This window comes from Mangifera indica, chromosome 3 (genome assembly GCF_011075055.1).
Source record: "Mangifera indica cultivar Alphonso chromosome 3, CATAS_Mindica_2.1, whole genome shotgun sequence".
NCBI lineage: Eukaryota > Viridiplantae > Streptophyta > Magnoliopsida > Sapindales > Anacardiaceae > Mangifera > Mangifera indica.
The window spans coordinates 10,087,693-10,105,863 of NC_058139.1; the positions used below are offsets into that span (position 1 = coordinate 10,087,693).

General features: G+C 31.0%; 1 protein-coding gene across 2 annotated transcripts; it reads right to left on the reverse strand.

The window, feature by feature from the left end:
* Positions 1 to 6,592: 6,592 nt before the first annotated feature.
* On the reverse strand, positions 6,593 to 11,754 carry LOC123210467 (agamous-like MADS-box protein MADS2). 2 transcript variants are annotated; one of them, XM_044628843.1, is made up of 8 exons: positions 11,389 to 11,754; positions 8,789 to 8,867; positions 8,629 to 8,690; positions 8,414 to 8,513; positions 7,393 to 7,434; positions 7,249 to 7,290; positions 6,990 to 7,132; positions 6,593 to 6,899 (listed from the first exon to the last, which is right to left on the reverse strand). In XM_044628843.1, the coding sequence occupies exons 1-8, from the start codon at positions 11,571 to 11,573 to the stop codon at positions 6,791 to 6,793; spliced, it is 762 nt and encodes a 253-aa protein (XP_044484778.1). In that variant the 5' UTR covers positions 11,574 to 11,754; the 3' UTR covers positions 6,593 to 6,790. The 2 variants fall into 2 exon arrangements, with proteins under 2 accessions (XP_044484778.1, XP_044484777.1); XM_044628842.1 differs by having other exon boundaries at positions 6,990 to 7,135.
* Between the last annotated feature and the right edge of the window lie 6,417 nt (positions 11,755 to 18,171).

Sequence of the window (18,171 nt, forward strand, 5' to 3'; positions counted from 1 at the left end):
TTAATGAAACTGCGAATAGAATAGCATTGGCCAATGACCAAAGGACCCCTTGTACTAGTAAGTAAAAGTCAGGTAAAGAGGTGAGCCCTAGAATTGTACTATAGAGGCCAAATGTGAATAAATTAAGGGAGAAGGACTATTTCCCACCCAACTTTTGATGCATTCTCAAATTGGCACCCACGGCAGATGAAAATCCAGTTTTCCCACCCGTGAGCTGTTAAAATGGATGATTTCTGTTTGCATAAGGGTAAAATGTCTATTTTACCCTTGTTAGATGAAATGACAAAAATACCCCTCAATTTAATTTCTCAAAATTAATGTGAGAGTTTTACCATTCACCCCCCTTAGATTTTAGAAACTAACATTTTCACCCCACGACAGATGACAAAATACCCCTCAACTTTAAAAACTAACATTTTCACCCCAAACCTAGGGTTTCCATATTTTTCAAAATACAGCCGCCCCCCATAACTTTCAAAACTAGCATTTCACCCCCATTCTCCAACTTCAACTCCGGACGTCTTCTCCGACGTCGTCACCGGCCTCCTCCTTCTCCTGGTGAGACGGCGGTAGTGCGACGAAGAGATCTTTCTCTCCTCATCGCACGGTGCGACGAAGAGACGGAGATCCCTTCGTCGCATGATGCGACGAAGAGACGGAGATGGGGGGCATCGATATGGAAGAACAGACGGAGATGGGAGATCTGGAAGAACAGACGGAGACGGAGATGGGGGGCGTCGATCTGGAAGAACAAACGAAGAGACGGAGACGGAGATCTGGAAGAACAGACGAAGCGTCGTCGTCGTCGAAGCGTCCCTCGTCGAAGCGTCGTCGTTTGTAGTCGTCGTCGAAGCGTCGTCCTTCGTCGTCCTTTGTAGTCGGAGATGGGAGATTGGTCGAATGCGTCGGCCGTCGATGGTGGCTGGAGAAGGAAGCAAACCCCAAGGGTGCAATCTAAACTTTTCAAATTTTGAGGATGGGTTAGTTATTAGTTTTTAAAACCTGGAGGGGGGAAACGGTAAAATTTAAAAATTTTAATGTTTTAAATAGCAAATGACGATTTTGCCCCTGTCCCTAACTGAAAATTTGGACGGCAGTTTGGTCACGGGTGGGAAAACTGGATTTTCATCTGCCGTTGGTGGCAAGTTGAGAACGCATCAAAAGTTGGGTGGGAAATAGTCCTTCTCCCATAAATTAAATCACAGAGGATACGTGCGTGACGGGGGGAAAAGGAATATGTCCCACCCAAATTTAAGAGCAATCAAAATCTTACTAATGATAGATAAAAAATTCAAATACTCACTGATAAACTAATTATTGTCAAAATTTTTAGTTAAAGATAAATGTAAAATCATCATTTTATCTATAAACTTTAAAACTTCAAAATTTTTATTATTTCTCTCTCTCTCCAAGTTTTAAAAACTAATACTTCAACTCATCCTCAAAGTTTAAAAAATTTAGATTTCAGTCCTAGGGTTTGCTTCTTTATCTAGCCATCATCATTTTGACTGATGAGCGATGCTTTCCACTGATCCTCTATCTTTGACTATAAAGGACGATGAAGGACGACCTTTCATCGTCCAAATCAGAACAACGAAACATTGTTTAGATCTGGAAGAAGAAAGGAAGGACAACACTTCGTCGTCCTTCGTTGCGTCGGCCATACATGACGACGAAGCATCATCCTTCGTTGTCTAGGTGACACAACAAAGGACGACGCTTCATGGTCCTTTGTAGCCTCTTCTGGATAATGTTTCGTTATCCAAATCTAGGTAACGTTTTATCATCCAGATCTAGGCGACGTAGTATCGTCTTTCGTCGTCCTTTGTAGCCAGAGATACATGATCGGTGGAAAGCATTAGCCATCGATTAGAATGATAGTGGTCAGGAAAGAAAGCAACTCATTGGGACAAAATCTAAACTTTTCAAACTTTAAAGATGGGTTAAAATATTAGTTCGTCGTCCTTTGTAGCCAGAGATAGATGATCGGTGGAAAGCATTAGCCATCGATTAGAATGATAGTGGTTGGGAAAGAAAGCAACTCATTGGGATAAAATCTAAACTTTTCAAACTTTAAAGATGGGTTAAAATATTAGTTCGTCGTCCTTTGTAGCCAAAAATAGATGATCGGTGGAAAGCATTAGCCATCAATTAGAATGATAGTGGTCGGGAAAGAAAGCAAATCATTGGGACAAAATCTAAACTTTTTAAACTTTAAAGATAATGTTAGTTTTTAAAATCTGAAGAGAGAAACGATAAAAATTTTTAAGTTTTAAAGTTTATAGATAAAATAATAATTTTATCTCTATCTTTAACTAAAATTTTTGATGATAATTAATCTATAAATAAATATTTAAATATTTTATCTATCGTAAATAAGATTTTAAGGTTGTTCTAAAATTTCGGTGGGGAATAGTCCTTTTCCTGGTGAAGGGTTTCGCTTTAAATCCTAAGATCCCTCTACCATAATGTTATCATCATCATTCTTCCGTGTATATAAAATCGGTTAAATAATTTTTTTAATCAAATTAAATTTTTTATTTAAAAATAACTTAAACCAAAACTAAACTAATTTGAAGGTTGAAGGACTTTAAATTAAATTTAAAATATTAATAAACTAAATTGAATTTATAATTAATCGATTTTGAATTTAATTTAAAAGAATTATTATATTTTATTATTTTTTAAAATAAGTTTAATTTTTTATTTAATTTTTAAAAAAACCATTCAATTCGGTTAATTAGTTTTTAAAAATTTCACAAACCAATAACCAAACCAAATAATTTATTTTTTTGTATTTTTAAATTGATATCTGAACCAGTTTTTCAAAAAACTTATTTTTTAATTTGGTTTTTATTCAAAAATCATTTCGGTTTAGTTATGAGATATTTTTGACAAGAAAAGGGAGAAGAGTTTGAGGTTTTGGATTCAAGATTTGATGACTTCATATTAAGATAAAACTTTTAAATTATTTGATATATTGATTGTAAAGTCGATAATTAAATCTACGACTTTACCTATTTGGTATAGTTGATTTAATCATTTATTTAGTCCTAAAAAAATGATTTATTTCGAATAGAGTTCTTTGTTACAAAAAAAAAGTTGTGAATCACTCGCACATTATATTTTATATAATCATAATTAATTACTAATTAATCCCCTCTCCTTTACAAAGTTTTAATCACATTTAACATAGTTTGACAAATATTTGAGATGAGTGATAATTAACACAATAATAGTATACTTACAAAGCAAGCATCTAAAATTTGTACTAAAAGTAAACTAATAATTGATTTAGTGATATTAAATAAATTAATAATGATGTTATAAAATTATTAGATCAGGTTAGGGTCAATCTTAATTTACCATAAGCTTTGTTTTATCAATAAAATTATATGTACATACATTTTTATACATAAATAGATATATATATGATTTATTATTATATGATTAGATGTTACTTCAGTAATTTTGAATTAACGATGAAGTAATATTCAATTACATGATAATATATTATATGAGTACCTATTTATACTCTCAAAAGTATATATATATATAGTATTACTTTTGTTTTATTAACATCATTCACACTAATATCTATTTATTAAAATTAAAAACGGAAAATTAGTTAAAAGTAACCAAAATTATGGGGATTTATACAAAATCAACCAACTTTTTAGGTGTCATAACTAAAGCCCAAAATTTAATACTGAAATACTCTCAACCCCTTTTTATATAAAAATATTATTTTATGTACAAATAATAACATATCATCACATGATTTAGTTGCTTTAAATTAGTCAATTGTTGATGGTTAATGTTCAAAGAACAAAGAGTGGTAGACAATGTTTCAAAGTGGGTGATAATTTCTCAAATATAGATTGTTTACTAGATGTGTTCAGATGTTATACTTTAGAGAATGAATATCAATATAAAATTCATAAGACCACAAAATCTAGATAGGAGATAAAAATGTTTTCGTGAACAATCTAGATAGTGCATGTGCACAAGCTATATGGTTGGAAGGTTGTGACTACTTTCAATTTTGTCATATAGATACTTAATAGATATATTCCAGAGATAAGATAATGACACATCATGAACAAGTTAGACTTAAGGATCAAGACAAATATTGAAGATGATGTCAATAACTTGGCTATACAGTAATAAATTGTAAAAATCCTACACCAATTTCAATTTAGGTTTATAGGGATTAATCTTGTTATGTGTACGAATGACTGATGAATTGTAGATTTGTTAAGAATTTGTTCACTGCCCAACATGTCGAGGAGCTTATAGATCACACTCAAAAGGGATAGATCTTGATTTCAAAAGCCTTGAGTTGTACGGAATGTATCGTGCTCAACATCTAAGATATAACATAAGTATGACTTTGTATATTTAAAAGGACAAAATTTGGATAATTACAGATTTTGATTAAGATTGTGACATGATACAATTTGTGCAAACGTGTACGTCCAAAATAAACGGTCATTTATTGTGTTCTATATAAACGAATCAAAATTCAACCTTTAAAGACTTTTGATATCTCACACACCCGTGTACACGTCTCTTTTCCTAAAGGTCCTATATGACCGAAGAGCTCTTTCATAGCCTTTCTTGCCTCATTTTCCTCGTGTGGATACTGTGCTGCCTTCTTATACTTGGAATGGAAGCAATACGCGCACCTTCACAGTTGATAAAAACGAAGGAGCTTCCAACAAGAGTAAATGCCTCTTAACAACCTATGATGGTGGTTTCAATTTTATTTTATAAAATGGTTGCATAATAAACCTTATAAATGAATCTTGGAAGATTTATGGTTGAATAATGACATTGTTTGTGTTTTAAAATAATTTTTCTGTGCTTATTCTAATTATTTTGATACCATAAATTTCTTACATAACCATTTTTTCAATACTTGTTAGTCGATATTACGTTATCTATCTAGTCGATCCTCTTTATTCTTCTACCCAGTTGCACTTTTTGTTGGGTTGTAAAGGAGCTTTAAGATCTATTTTGGTTTGAAGGGGTAGATTAGGTTTGATCTTGGTTGCCTGGCAGGTGTTTGAGGAAATACTTGATTGGATGTTTGTAATTGAATCTTTAAATAGTAAGTGGTAACTTTTCTAGTAAAGATGTTTGTAACAGTCAAATGGTAAATCTGAGAAAATAGATTGGAGCCTTTTTACATTAAATTAGAATTGAAACATGAATCAAGTCTGATATAAAATTCGGTCAAAAATAGTAAAAATCAGAAATCATGAAGAAAGTAAAAAAAGTCGGTCTATTCTGAAGGAAATAAAAGCAGGCGAGCCTAGTTACAGTGAGATATACCAGATAATGAAAACAAGAAAGAGAAAGGAAAACCCGTGGAAAATGGATGGATAGGTGTTGCACCATTTTGGCGATAAAAGGGTCAAAAATACTATGCCCCAAGTTGGACCTGGGTCAGGCTAAGGCTAAGGCTACTCCACTGTATAAAATTCAATTGAGTTTGTGTCACGTGGGATGTGGCCCAATTCATTTCATTTCTGCAACTCTTATCCATTTCATTGAAGGATAAATTTGAAGGTGAAAGCTAAACTTGTCTTCAACTGCTTTTCCTTTATACAATCTAAGGTGTTTTTCCACATGGTATATTTACGCTTTTATCCTTAAGATTTGAGATATATATTACATCTTGCCTAAGTACTATGGGATTCAAAGTACAACCCTGTATGGTCAAGTATGTAATACTGTTCTTGTGGATCCCATTCTTGATTTAACATGTCAAAAGAAAAAGAAAGGATCCCATTTATGTGATACCAGTATAAATTCATGTAAATGTATTTGTATTTATTATTCACCTATTATTTTTTTTTTTCAATTTTAATAAACTTTTAAATATAAAAAAGGCTGAGATTCCTTGGTCCAATGGATGTGGTAATTACACTTTTTAGTTTTAAAAAAGGGTCAAAAAAGAAAAAATGAACAAGTGCCCCTTAGGTTGTTTGTACACTAGTCTCTCAAATGAAAAATAGTGAAAAAAATAGTTTGCAAATAGATAGTCAATAAATATAGAATTTACCTGTTTGATATAATCGATTCAACTTTAAAAAAATATTCTTGACAAATTTATTTTCTTTAGCGCCTTTGCCCAAAAACATTTGTTAGAGGTAGGTTTGGGCCAATTATTTGTAAGCCCATTAACTTATTCTCCTCGCACCCAGGGCCTCCAAAATCCCTTTCATTTATAAAGAACCAAAGCTCCAATTATAAAGATAAAATTAAAGTTTCGTAAAGAGACAAAAATAAAATAATAAAACTATATTTATTTATTATATATATATAAGTATGTATGTATTTAATATGTATTATTAAGTGATTAAATAATTAAATTAAAAATAAAATAATATCCAATCACATGATGACATATCATAACTGTATACATTTGTGTATCAAAATTTAAATACGCTTAAATTTTATTCAGAAAGACTTGATACTTGAAAATAATTAATTTCATCCCTAAATAACAAAAATAATACGAAAACAAGACAAGAGAAGTGATATGAGAATTATTAAGATGAAAATGGAATAGACACCCAGCAAATAAATAAAAAAAGGTTTAGAAGTTTTCCATTAAGCAACACAATAATAAAAGCATCAGTCATTTCTCACTGAAATTACACAAAATACAAACAATACTTAAAAAGAGTTTTACTCATACATAATTACATGCTGCATGAAGAAGATGACCACAACCATGAAAACCAAGCAAAAAAACTCAGTCAATTCACCCAACTTATAATCAAAGCATCCATCCTGGAATATATCCATTCACAGTCTGAGTTTGGCCTGCAACACTAACACTCACCTCTTCCTCCGCACCAATAGTATTCACCAGCATTGGATTGTATCTGTCACATATTAACGAAGCATTTATGAACATTATCAGTTGTTGAGTTCAGGTAAAATTTTCAATAAATTTAGTTAGTTAAGATATATACCCCATCTGGATATTGGCGTTCGCTCCCAGGGGTTGGAAAAACCCTTCTGAATGAGCGGGGAGACGAGTGTTGTATGTCATGTTTTCAGCCCCAGTTTGATCCCATGCCAGTCGAAGAGGAACTTGCGCACTGCTTTCCTCAAACTGCTTCAAAATGGAAAATTTAATTAGTTTTCACCCATCTTCGATAATGTTTTGCTTGGATCTCTAGGGGGTCTTAACAAGAAGTTGCAAATTCAATGACAATGAGAAATTGGTACCTTCATTCTCAGAGCCTTGTTAGTTTCAAGAAGCATTTGTTCCTGAATATATTAAAAGTTGAAATAGGTAAAATGGCATTTAGCAATAGAGCCACTAACTGTAAACAAAAATTCATAATTCTGTGACACGTTTTATTAACATACTCTCTTTTGAAGTTCGCCAAGTTGATCAACCATAACTTGTGTCTGTAAATCATTTTAAGAAAAAAATAATAATTCTGTGAGAATTTCTCCAAAGTTGTCATGATGTAAATAACAATTCCCTATTATAATGTCAATTGTGCCAAAACAACTAACAAGAAAGAAAATTTACTACGTAATTTTAGCCTTAACAGTCCCATGAAAAACAAAATTAAATAAGATGAGTGGAGGAAAAAGAAATATGTTGGGAGTCAGAGAATGAGAATCATCAGAGTCTCATATTTTGAGCAAATAAAAAGCCAACAGAGATCCTAACTACTAGATTCTGAGGGTTGAGAGAGAAAGACAACACAGTGCAGAAAAGTAGTGAAGGAAGCTGATGGTGGAAGGGAAGAAACAGACAGACATTTTGGTTGATCCTAAAAGTTGGTACCGTATTTTTGAGGGATAATGGGGATATATTAGTAAAAACGATATCATTTTAATTGATTTATATTAAATTTTTTTACGTTCACAGGTTCGATGAATTAAACATCCGTAAAACTCAAGCTAAAAAATATTTAACTCTTATACTTAAATTTATTAGTTTTAAACTCATTTCAGATTCGTTCAAACTCGAATTTAAACAAACTTGACTAGAATCCAACCCTAATATCCACCAAGTAAAATGTTAAATGAGTGTTGTGACACTGAGTTTAAGCTACGTGAGACTTTGAAAGTGATTAGTTATTAGTGAGAGATGTTAATTAGGCTTTGGGTTTGCAGTCTTGTTATTAATTACAACTGAAATCTAACACAAGACCAAACTTAGTTTACATTAATTTGCTAATAAATAACAAATTAATGGCTTAGTGTTAGCAAGAGCCTTAATAAACAAAGAACAAAATGCAAATTACGTCTTCGACAAAAGCAAAATCTGATGGTCAATCGCATGCATTTTAGGTTTATCTTTGACCAGAAACTTTCTTAAAATTTTCAGCTAAATTCATATATCATTCTAAAAGTTTCTCATGCATATATGTACCTTAGTAGTCCTGATGTGCTTCAAGGATGTCTCCAACTGATTCTCAAGTTGATCAAGCTCTTTTGTGCTCAGCGGACCAAGATCTTCCCCCAGAAGGTTTCTGTATGTACCATTGCAAATTATAAACTAATTTTTGTTCTATGTATTTGTGGACAAAACATTGAGTCCTGATTGTAGAAATTAAAATAATTTGAAGCAAAGCAATAGTAAATCACCTCTGAGATCGCTGCAGGACCTCGACGCTGGTTTTCAGCTTCAAATACTCCTGGTAAGTTCCCTGCTTCAGGAAGATACATATATCATAACCATTTCCTCATATCTTCATCGGAAGGAGTGTGTTTTCTTTGTGAAATTGGTGTGAAAATGTGAATTCACCTGTGACTCATTGCCTGCCCGGTTAGCATCCAGTGCGCCATAGCTGCATCTTTGGTACCGGTCCAGGGTTTTCATCATGCTAATTACGATTTAAGCAGAAAAAAATAACATAACAATGTCGTTAGTCCCAAGATTAAAACTTGTAAAACCCCAAAAACTGGAAATAAACTATGAAAGATATAAATATCATGATTTTGATCAAATTCAACCATAAGTAGTCTAAGGCTAATTTAAAAAACAAAATGTTCTCCACAAGAAATAAGGCACACAACAATAGATTAAAGTTCTGAATTTCTCCCTCCGGTAATTCTCATAATATTAATATGGTAACCAGAACTAGTAATCACAAGCTAAATCACTTGAAGACATTTAATTGAACATCCCTTACATCGTTCAAATTCTTTTAAGAGAAAATGGATTCCAATCACCAATATTACCTCATGTATGGTGTTGCCAATGAACATGCTAAGGAATTTTCACCCAATATGAGCAAAGCTCAATAACCAAATCTTAGTAAACCCCAAAAAAAAAAAAAAAAAGCAAGATCATCAACTAACTATGGAAAACATAATCAAGGCATCTCAGTATTTAAGTCTTCATTTTCTCTTCTCTTACAAGTATATTGATTCTCCTCAGAAGTCCAAAAGTACTTGTAATAAATCCTACTTTCTACTTCCGATCTTTTTTGTTTGTTTGCATTGACAATAAGTTTTTAAGCTAAGTCCTAAACTTAGTTACCCAGATTTTTCACTTGAAAGAATAGCACCAAGAGGTCTCTAACTTGACATTAAATTAAAGCCACATTTGATAATGATTAACCCAAAAAAAAAAAAAATTCTAGCTATAAATTAAGTCAGAATTTGCTTTGAAATTCAATTTGGAGATTAAGGATTCGGTTTATACCATTTTAAAACTATTTCTCTGCAAAAATTCCATAATTAAACTCAATCACTGCATTATTAGATTTTTTTTTTTTTTTTTTTGCTCATCATCAAAGCCGACTCTCAATCAGTTTGAAAAGTCTTTCAAAGAAACATAAAATTTATTTACTAAAATTAACAAGAATAATTGTGCTTATGATTTTTGTTGATGTGGTCACACAAGCAGCAATAAAGAAGATTTTTCTGTAATTAATATTATCTACACTAACCCAAACAATCTCTGAGGAAAAAAAAAACGAAAAGATCTTTACCGGAAAATAAAAAAGTTGTGTGGATGTGTGAGAGACATTAGAGAAAAAAAAAAAGAAGCATAATAAAACACAAAAATCAAACAAATCCAAAAGCTTGCTTCAAGTTAGGAGCATATTTAGGGATGCTTCTAATTTTTTTCTCTCAAAAACCCTTTTTTTTTGGTAGACCAAATAATTATATCTGCAGTGAACAAAAGAAAAGAGTATAACCAAGAAAAAAACAAAAGCAAAAGGAAACATTTATATTCAAGATCAAGGGTTGTTTTTTCGTTAGAAAAATTGATGAATTTTATATAATAAAAATTTTGGTGGCCCTGAAAAAATAAATAAAATAAATTCGCTTCCCAGGCAATATTATTTTCTAAACTAATTTTGTATGATTTCTGTCAGAGCAAACTTCAGTATATAGCAGACTGCGTGTTTCTTAAACCGTTATTGCAACCTAAATTTTTTATACAAAAAGTTGAAGAAAAACCAATATAAAGAAGGAACTTCAACTAGGGAAAACATTGTTTGATGGGTTTACAGATCTGCAGCTTTAGATGAAAAAAAACAGAAGCTTTTTTTTTTTTTTCTATCTCAATCTCCTAAATAAGAGTTGTCCTAGTTGCACCACAAAGTTCAGCTAACTAAACTCTGCAAAACATCACATCCATGGCAGTGAATCACCACAGTAATTAAATCAGTATTAGACCTGAAACCGATAATAATTAGGGTCAAGAAGTAGCACCGGTTTCCTCGATCTTATTACTTTGCAAAAACTTAATTATTTTTAATTAAGAAAATAACCCAGTGAAGATCGAGCCTCCCTTTAAAAAAAAACCAGTGATCAACAAGACGTTCTGAAGTTTGTTTGATTTTAATTAGAAGAAAACAAATAAAGGCAAGTGTTTATAAAGCTACACAGCTCACTCTCTTTTATGATTGTTATCGAAAAATAGGTTAGAAAAATGGCAAATAGCTAAACATAAAGCAAATTTTATTTTGTAATTATCTGTTTATAATTATGTGAAACCTGAATTAATAATGTAATAATCCAAGATAAGGGAGAGGAAGAGGGGATCTTTACAAGAACATCGATCCACAATGAAATAAAAAGATATATTTTGTCTTGAAATGACGAAAACTAATCAAACCAGAAAGAGTTACAGCAAATGAAAACCCTAAACCACAGGTTTCAAGAAAATTGAAAGAGGAAAAGGGCAAAAATGACTTGTCTTTGCTTACAAAAACCACCAAATCTCATCAAACACGTAACAATAAATTTGTTTTAAAACAACTGCAGATCTTGCACAAACACTCATAAATAAGAAAGAAACGAGCTTGGAGAAAAACAGATTAAAAATTTATAGAAAAAAAAGGAAAAGAAATGTAAGGATGAAGATGAAGAAGAAGATGATGATGGTACCTAGAGCTGCTACAAAACTCATAAAGCTTTCCCCTGTTGGAGAAAACGATGAGACCAACTTCAGCATCACAAAGAACGGAGAGTTCATAAGCCTTTTTTAGCAACCCATTTCTTCTCTTAGCAAATGTAACTTGCCTATTAATTTTGTTCTCTATCCTCTTCAGTTCAACTCTTCCCCTTCCCATAATTTTTTTTTCTCTTTTTCCTTTTTCTTTTAGGTTTTTCTAGTCTTGGTTAACAAGTAAGAAACTTTAATGAAAGAGTGTTTTTATAGGGCATTAAAAGAGAAAATAAAAGAGAGAAATGGAAACCCTGGGAATTGGTTGGAGAGATAGATGTTGTTTTTGTGTTTGCTTTATCTTTATACTTGTTAGATACAGTTCCCTCTTCTTACATCTATCTCAGGATTTTTTTTTCCAGCAACAGTTCAAACACTGTAAATATCCCAGGTTTTTCACTGTGTTCTTCAGATTTTGTCTATATCTGCGCAAGACTAACCATTAAACAATAGCAATTACCATTCATAAAAATTCTATTTTAAATCTTTACTCATTTTTATTTTTATTTTTGGTTTTACCATGTAATGTCTTTGTGACATAGCAATGGCTACTGGGTGTCAACATGTAATACAAAAGCTTCTCATAGCAATGTCTGGTGACTGCTGGACGTCAATACTTTAGTATTCTCAAAATTGATGACCAACTTTTTCACTTTACAATTTTTATAATTAATATTTAGATATCCTATTAAATAAATATTATACACAGTTTTAGGTATACGAATGATATGCCATCATGTAAGTAGATGATTTTGAATTAAAGATAAAAAAATATTAAATCACACGATAACACATTATTTATTTACTTAAATTATAATTAAAAATATATACACATAATATTACTCTTATTTCTTTGGAAGATAATTCAAGGCTTTGTTTACATGTTAGTAAGGCTACATGCCCTATATGAATAGTCAATTTCTCATTTATCATGTTAAAATTGATATATAAATAAAATTTATTAGAAATATTTTATAAAATTTAACAAGATTTCCAAGTCCCATTTTATTATCTCATTAAATATAAAATATATTAAAATTAATTAAACACAAGTACAATGTTAATGAATTTTTCTTTCATATTGAAGGCATTTCAGGTAGTAATCTATATGTAACAAGCATGTGGACCTCTCCTAATTAAATTAATACAAAGTACTAATCAATAAATCACCATAACATTCTACAATGTTACAATGCAAATGTTATACAATTATGATAGGGACAAGTTTTATTTCTTTAGACAAATTCCTTTTATAGCACTTGTAATTTACCCTTTATATACATTTGAGACTTGGTCAAATTAATGAATATGGGTAATAAATTATTAGAGAGAGATTCCTTTCTAACTTGAAGATCAAAGTAGCAAATTTAGCCATTTTACAGAAATTACACGGCATATTTATAAAAATATAATTTTTTCAAATTAAAAGTCTTTAAGTTTCCATAATACAGCCTTTAAGTTTTAAGGAAACAAGTATTAGATATTGGATTAGCTCTAAAAAGAAACAAGTTATAAATGAACATGGAGGAATTATATTTTATTTATTTATTTTCCTTAACATATGTGCATAGGAGGAAGTGTGTTTTTTTTTTTTTTTAAATGATTTTCTCATTATATATAAACGTGAAAAATGAGGAATTTAGGTAAGGAATTTCTAACTTTTAATTAGGGCAACTTTGCGTATGCAATTTGATTGATTTAGACTTTGAATGAGGAATTTCAACTTTCAAGGAGACTAACTAAAGAAGGACACGTTAAGATTTCAAGTATTTTTTCTAACAATTGCAATTACTTAGTTTAATGGATACGTTCTTGTTTGGATTAAAATTGACAAAAAGAAAATAGTTTTTGCATATGCTTTTTATTCAAGATTTTTTTTTGAAGAATTCAATTACCAAACACACCCTAAATATTACTAATTATCACTAACCGTTTTAATCATTGGATTTTTTTTTTTTTAATGAAGAATTTCACCTAGGTCGAACTGTCCCTTCAAGGTAAGAACAATTACACCAAACAAATTAAATTCTGGGTTCAATAATTAACCTCACAATTACTTAATCAGATAAATTAAAAATCTCATTTTAATATGTCACCGAGGGTATTTGAACCCAAAGTCTCTACCTGTGAAACCCACCCTTTACCATTTGTTAAAACAAGTTCACACATGAACATTAATGTCCTGATTAAATAAATAAAAAGGTTTTAAAAAAAACCTTATCCCTCTCAAATTAAGATGGATTATGAGATAATGAATCTTGCTTATCTATAATGAAATGGTTAATTGCGGAAACAAGGAAAATTTAACACATACATTAAAACAGCAAGGAAAATTTATCACCTCTTAAACTTTTCAGTAAAAAATATTTAAAATATACTACTGCACAAAACAAATATTATTTTCTAGAATTTAGCTATCGTCTCATTGAACGTAAAACTTAAAGAGTAATATTATACGTATAAATTTTGAGTTCATAAATATATACATATTTATATATATCTTCTCATTTTATTTTTAATTCAAAATCATTCAATCATATGATGATACATATTAAATATATATCTATTTATGTATTCAAAGTGAATATGCATAATTTTATTAAAAAGTTAAATGTCTGCATTAACTATTGCTTGTAATATTTATAATGACAGGAAAAGCTTATTCCAATGTTACATATATAATTACCATGTTCTAATTGAGGGATTGTGTTACAATTAACATCTTAATAAAGTTTAACTATCTCTCGCTTTCAAAAAGATGTATGCATTCGAGTGTGTGTGTGTGTGTATTCGATGCCTATGCCATCTTATCTTAAAAAAAAAATTCCATCAAAAGGAGAAAAGTTGTACCATCACTATCCTCAATCGGACCTGAACAACCCATCTTACTATATATGCGAAAATTCAACTTAATTTTATCACAATTCTTTTCCAAAAGCTTTAAAATCAAAATGGAAATTTTTTAAAAAGGTTTGTTATACTATATATGTTATCTAAAGTTTAAGCTTTCCATGGACATAAATATAACACAGGAAAATGTTACCATATAATCATTAAAACATTTTCTGAAGTTGGGTGATGTGAAAAATTGATTGGAGATGACCAAATTAATTATTATATTATACAAAGAAACACAGAGAAAAACAAATTATCAAAGTTACTGCGTGCTAGCTCTTGACTCTTGTGCAATTGAACTGAACTGATAGTCTTTCTCTTCAGTCAGCAGTCAAATCTGGTTAATACATTCAGTCTACCTCGTCCTCTCTTCATGCAACCCAGCTTTAACTCAAAAATAAAGGATCGATCAGTCACATGTAATTAAATTTTAAAATAAATTTCCTTGAAATATACAGTAATTTTATTTACCCCGGGGTTTAATTAATTATGCTATAGTTCAAGTTTCGCAATTTTAACTAGGCCAAAGGACTATTTCCCACCCAAGGTATACTTTTTCTGTACATTCTCACCCGTTAACTTTAAAAAGCTCATTTACCTATTTATAGACTGTTAAAAAAAAGGATTCAAGGGCAAAATCGTCTTTTTATCTATAATATTAAAAATAAATTAAAATTTAATCTTCTTTTCCCCCCTAACCGCTAAAAACTAACTATTTCCCCATAGGCCAAGTTTTAAAAAATAGCATTCCCCCCCCCCTAGGGTTTAGTTTTCAATCCCCGATGCCAAATCTGGAGTCATCGCCGACAACGAAGCCTTCCCGACACACCATCATGCTCTAACGACCTCTCTTCTCTCCTCTAGAATGTTGATCGGCCCAGATCTGGTGTCGTCTTCGCCTGGAAAGTTGAAGAGCTTCATCGGGAGACGAAGCTCTTCAAATTTTCAAGCGAAGACGATGCTAGATCTGAGCCGATCGACTTTCCAGAGGAGAGAAGAGAGGCCGTCGGAGCATGGTGGTACGTCGGGAAGGCTTCGTCGTCAGCGATGGCGCCGGATTAGGCATCGGGGATTGAAAACTAAACCTTAGGGGGGGAATGCTATTTTTCAAAACTCGGTCTAGGGGGAAATGGTTAGTTTTTAGGGGTTAAGGGAGGAAAAAGAGATAAAATTTTAAGGCGTTAGGGTTCCGTTAAATTTAACTGCTCATGGGTAGGTATTTGATATTTTCATAATTAAAGGGGGAAAACTTGAGAATGTAACATACCTTGGGTGGGAAATAGTCCTTTGGCCTTTAAACTATAGAGATATACCTCTTAATTAAATTAAATATAGGAAAAATACAAAATCAGGAGTTAAAAAGATAATTCATACTTGTTTATCAAATGTTCATGTGATTTGACGTCAGGATGTTAAAGAGGAGAGGTAATTTTATAAGGAAAAAACTTTATGTGAGAGAGAGTTTTTTGAGAGAAAGAGACTTGCAATTTTTTATTCATGCTTCAAATACAAAATCATTAGAGTATTTATAAGTATAAGAATGACTTTTAAAATTTTAAATACATGAACAAAACATTGAACTTGTACATTAATCATTAGTAACCTAACATTGAACTTGTATATGAATGTAAACTTGAACTTATACATGAATTATGTATGAATATGTACTTGTGCTATGAACTTTGAGTTGTACAAACATTTAATTTGTGTCACATGATATGTACCTAAAAATTTATTCAGAAACTTGTGTTATATGGAATGCACCTAAAAATATGTTCATGAACTTGTGTTACATGAGATGCACCTAGAAACCTTCAAATTAATCTTCAATATAGGAGTGGTGAAAACGAAAGACCCATTGTGATAGATTAGGGTTCAAACGAGGTTCAAATAATATATGTGAAAGGAGACACTCTTGTGAAAGAAACTAAGATCGATTAGATTGAGATTGGATAACTATTAGGATTGAATAACTATCATACACGACGAACACCTTACACCTTACAGATCTAGTGTAATAGTTGCGAATCTGATCATTGTGATATATTAAAATAATATTATTTTAACAAAATAAAACATACTTTATATGGACACATGACAAAGACAGTTGTTGCTAGGGTTTTTTTATATCAAAATATGGAAAATATGATCTTTGACCAGAAAAAGCCATTCTTAATTTAAAAATTATGTAGAGGTTTATTAGATTTAAGGAGTAAATCTCACTATTTCATAAAACAGAAGCTGAAATATTGTTGATCTGAATCTCCGGTGGATAAGACAAATAACATTACCAAGATTTTGAGAAATGTTGTATATATTCATGGCTTAAAGGAAACGTGCGTGGAGGTAAATTAAACAACAGAAATGGACAGCAAAAAAGAAAAAAGTGTGCATCTGAGAAGAGGTGTGAACTGTGAAAAAACAGAAGGCGCAGAGATTGAAGAGAAGTGACAGTGATAAGTGATGTATGTGACTGTAAAATAAGTGGGGAAAAACCCTTCCAGTTTTCCATCTGTGTAAATCCAGGCAGCTGCCGATTTAGACTGAAAGTTCAAGCAGTGGAGTTGCAGCCGTACGCATGAATGAGCTCCATTGCTCCATGCCCCAAACAAACCCTAAATGATTTGGCAGAGGAAACGTGTCGAACTGGGGACTATTTATAAACCCTCGGTTACATGAAAAATCTTCTCTGGGTTTTCGACACGTGTCGTCGAAGCAACATATTGGCTTCTGAGGAATCAAGCGAACAACGTGACACTCAACATAATCTACATATTGTCAGTAATATTTATGATTATGATTTAACCCTACATGAAAAAGATTTTAAGAAAAAGGTGAAGATTCACTTTTTATTATTTTATTTATTTATCATATTTATTACGTCATAATTATATAAGAAAATTAAGATTGGTGTGTTTATGGAAAAGGCCAAAGATAATTTTTCACCAAGTGTTGATTAAAAAAACAAATATATATATATATATATATGTGTGTGTGTGTGTGTGTGTGATAGTTAAAATTTTTAAATACTCTCATAAAGTTTAGTCTATTGTCATATAAAAATTCTTTTTTATTAAAGTTAAAGGTAAAATCCAGTAATATTAAAATAATTAAAGTTATATATTATTTTCTCTCATTGATTTGAAAAAACTAACAAATTTTCAAGAATTAAAGTTTGAAAATTTCACTTTTCCCCCTTAGGATTTAATATTTTGAAATTTGGTTACTTTTTCTAGCAAATGACTACCTTTTCCTAAAATTCGATCAAAACTTTCATTTAAAAGACAAAAGTGTGTTAAAAGATAACATTTCATCGTCTAGATCTAGATGACGAGTGTCATCAAAGGACAATGTTTCGTCTTTTAGATTTAGACAATGAGGATCATCTTTCGAAAAATAATGCTTCGTCGTTCATAGATTTGAGGGGAAGTTTTTGGTGATTGAGTTTAAGCTAGAAACTGATGGTCGTTGATAGCCATAGAGACGAAGAAAAAAGCTAGAGAGTTGAGGGAGAAAAAGTTATTTTCCAAAGTTGAGGTTTGGTGTGAAATGTTAATTTTTAAAACTTGAGAAGAATGAGATAAAATTATATATTTTTTAATAATATTATTAAAATAACAATTTTATTTTTATAGTTAATAGTAATTTTAATGAAAATTTAAAAATTATATCATAGATCTATTTTTGAAATTGCACTAAAGTTTGGCCTATGAAAGAATATATAGTTGGCAAATCAAATGATTTTGTTCTTAGTGAGGTACAAGATCGATCAAATTTTAAATGTGTTTATGATGGATATATAAAGACAAAGATTATGGCACCTGCAATCT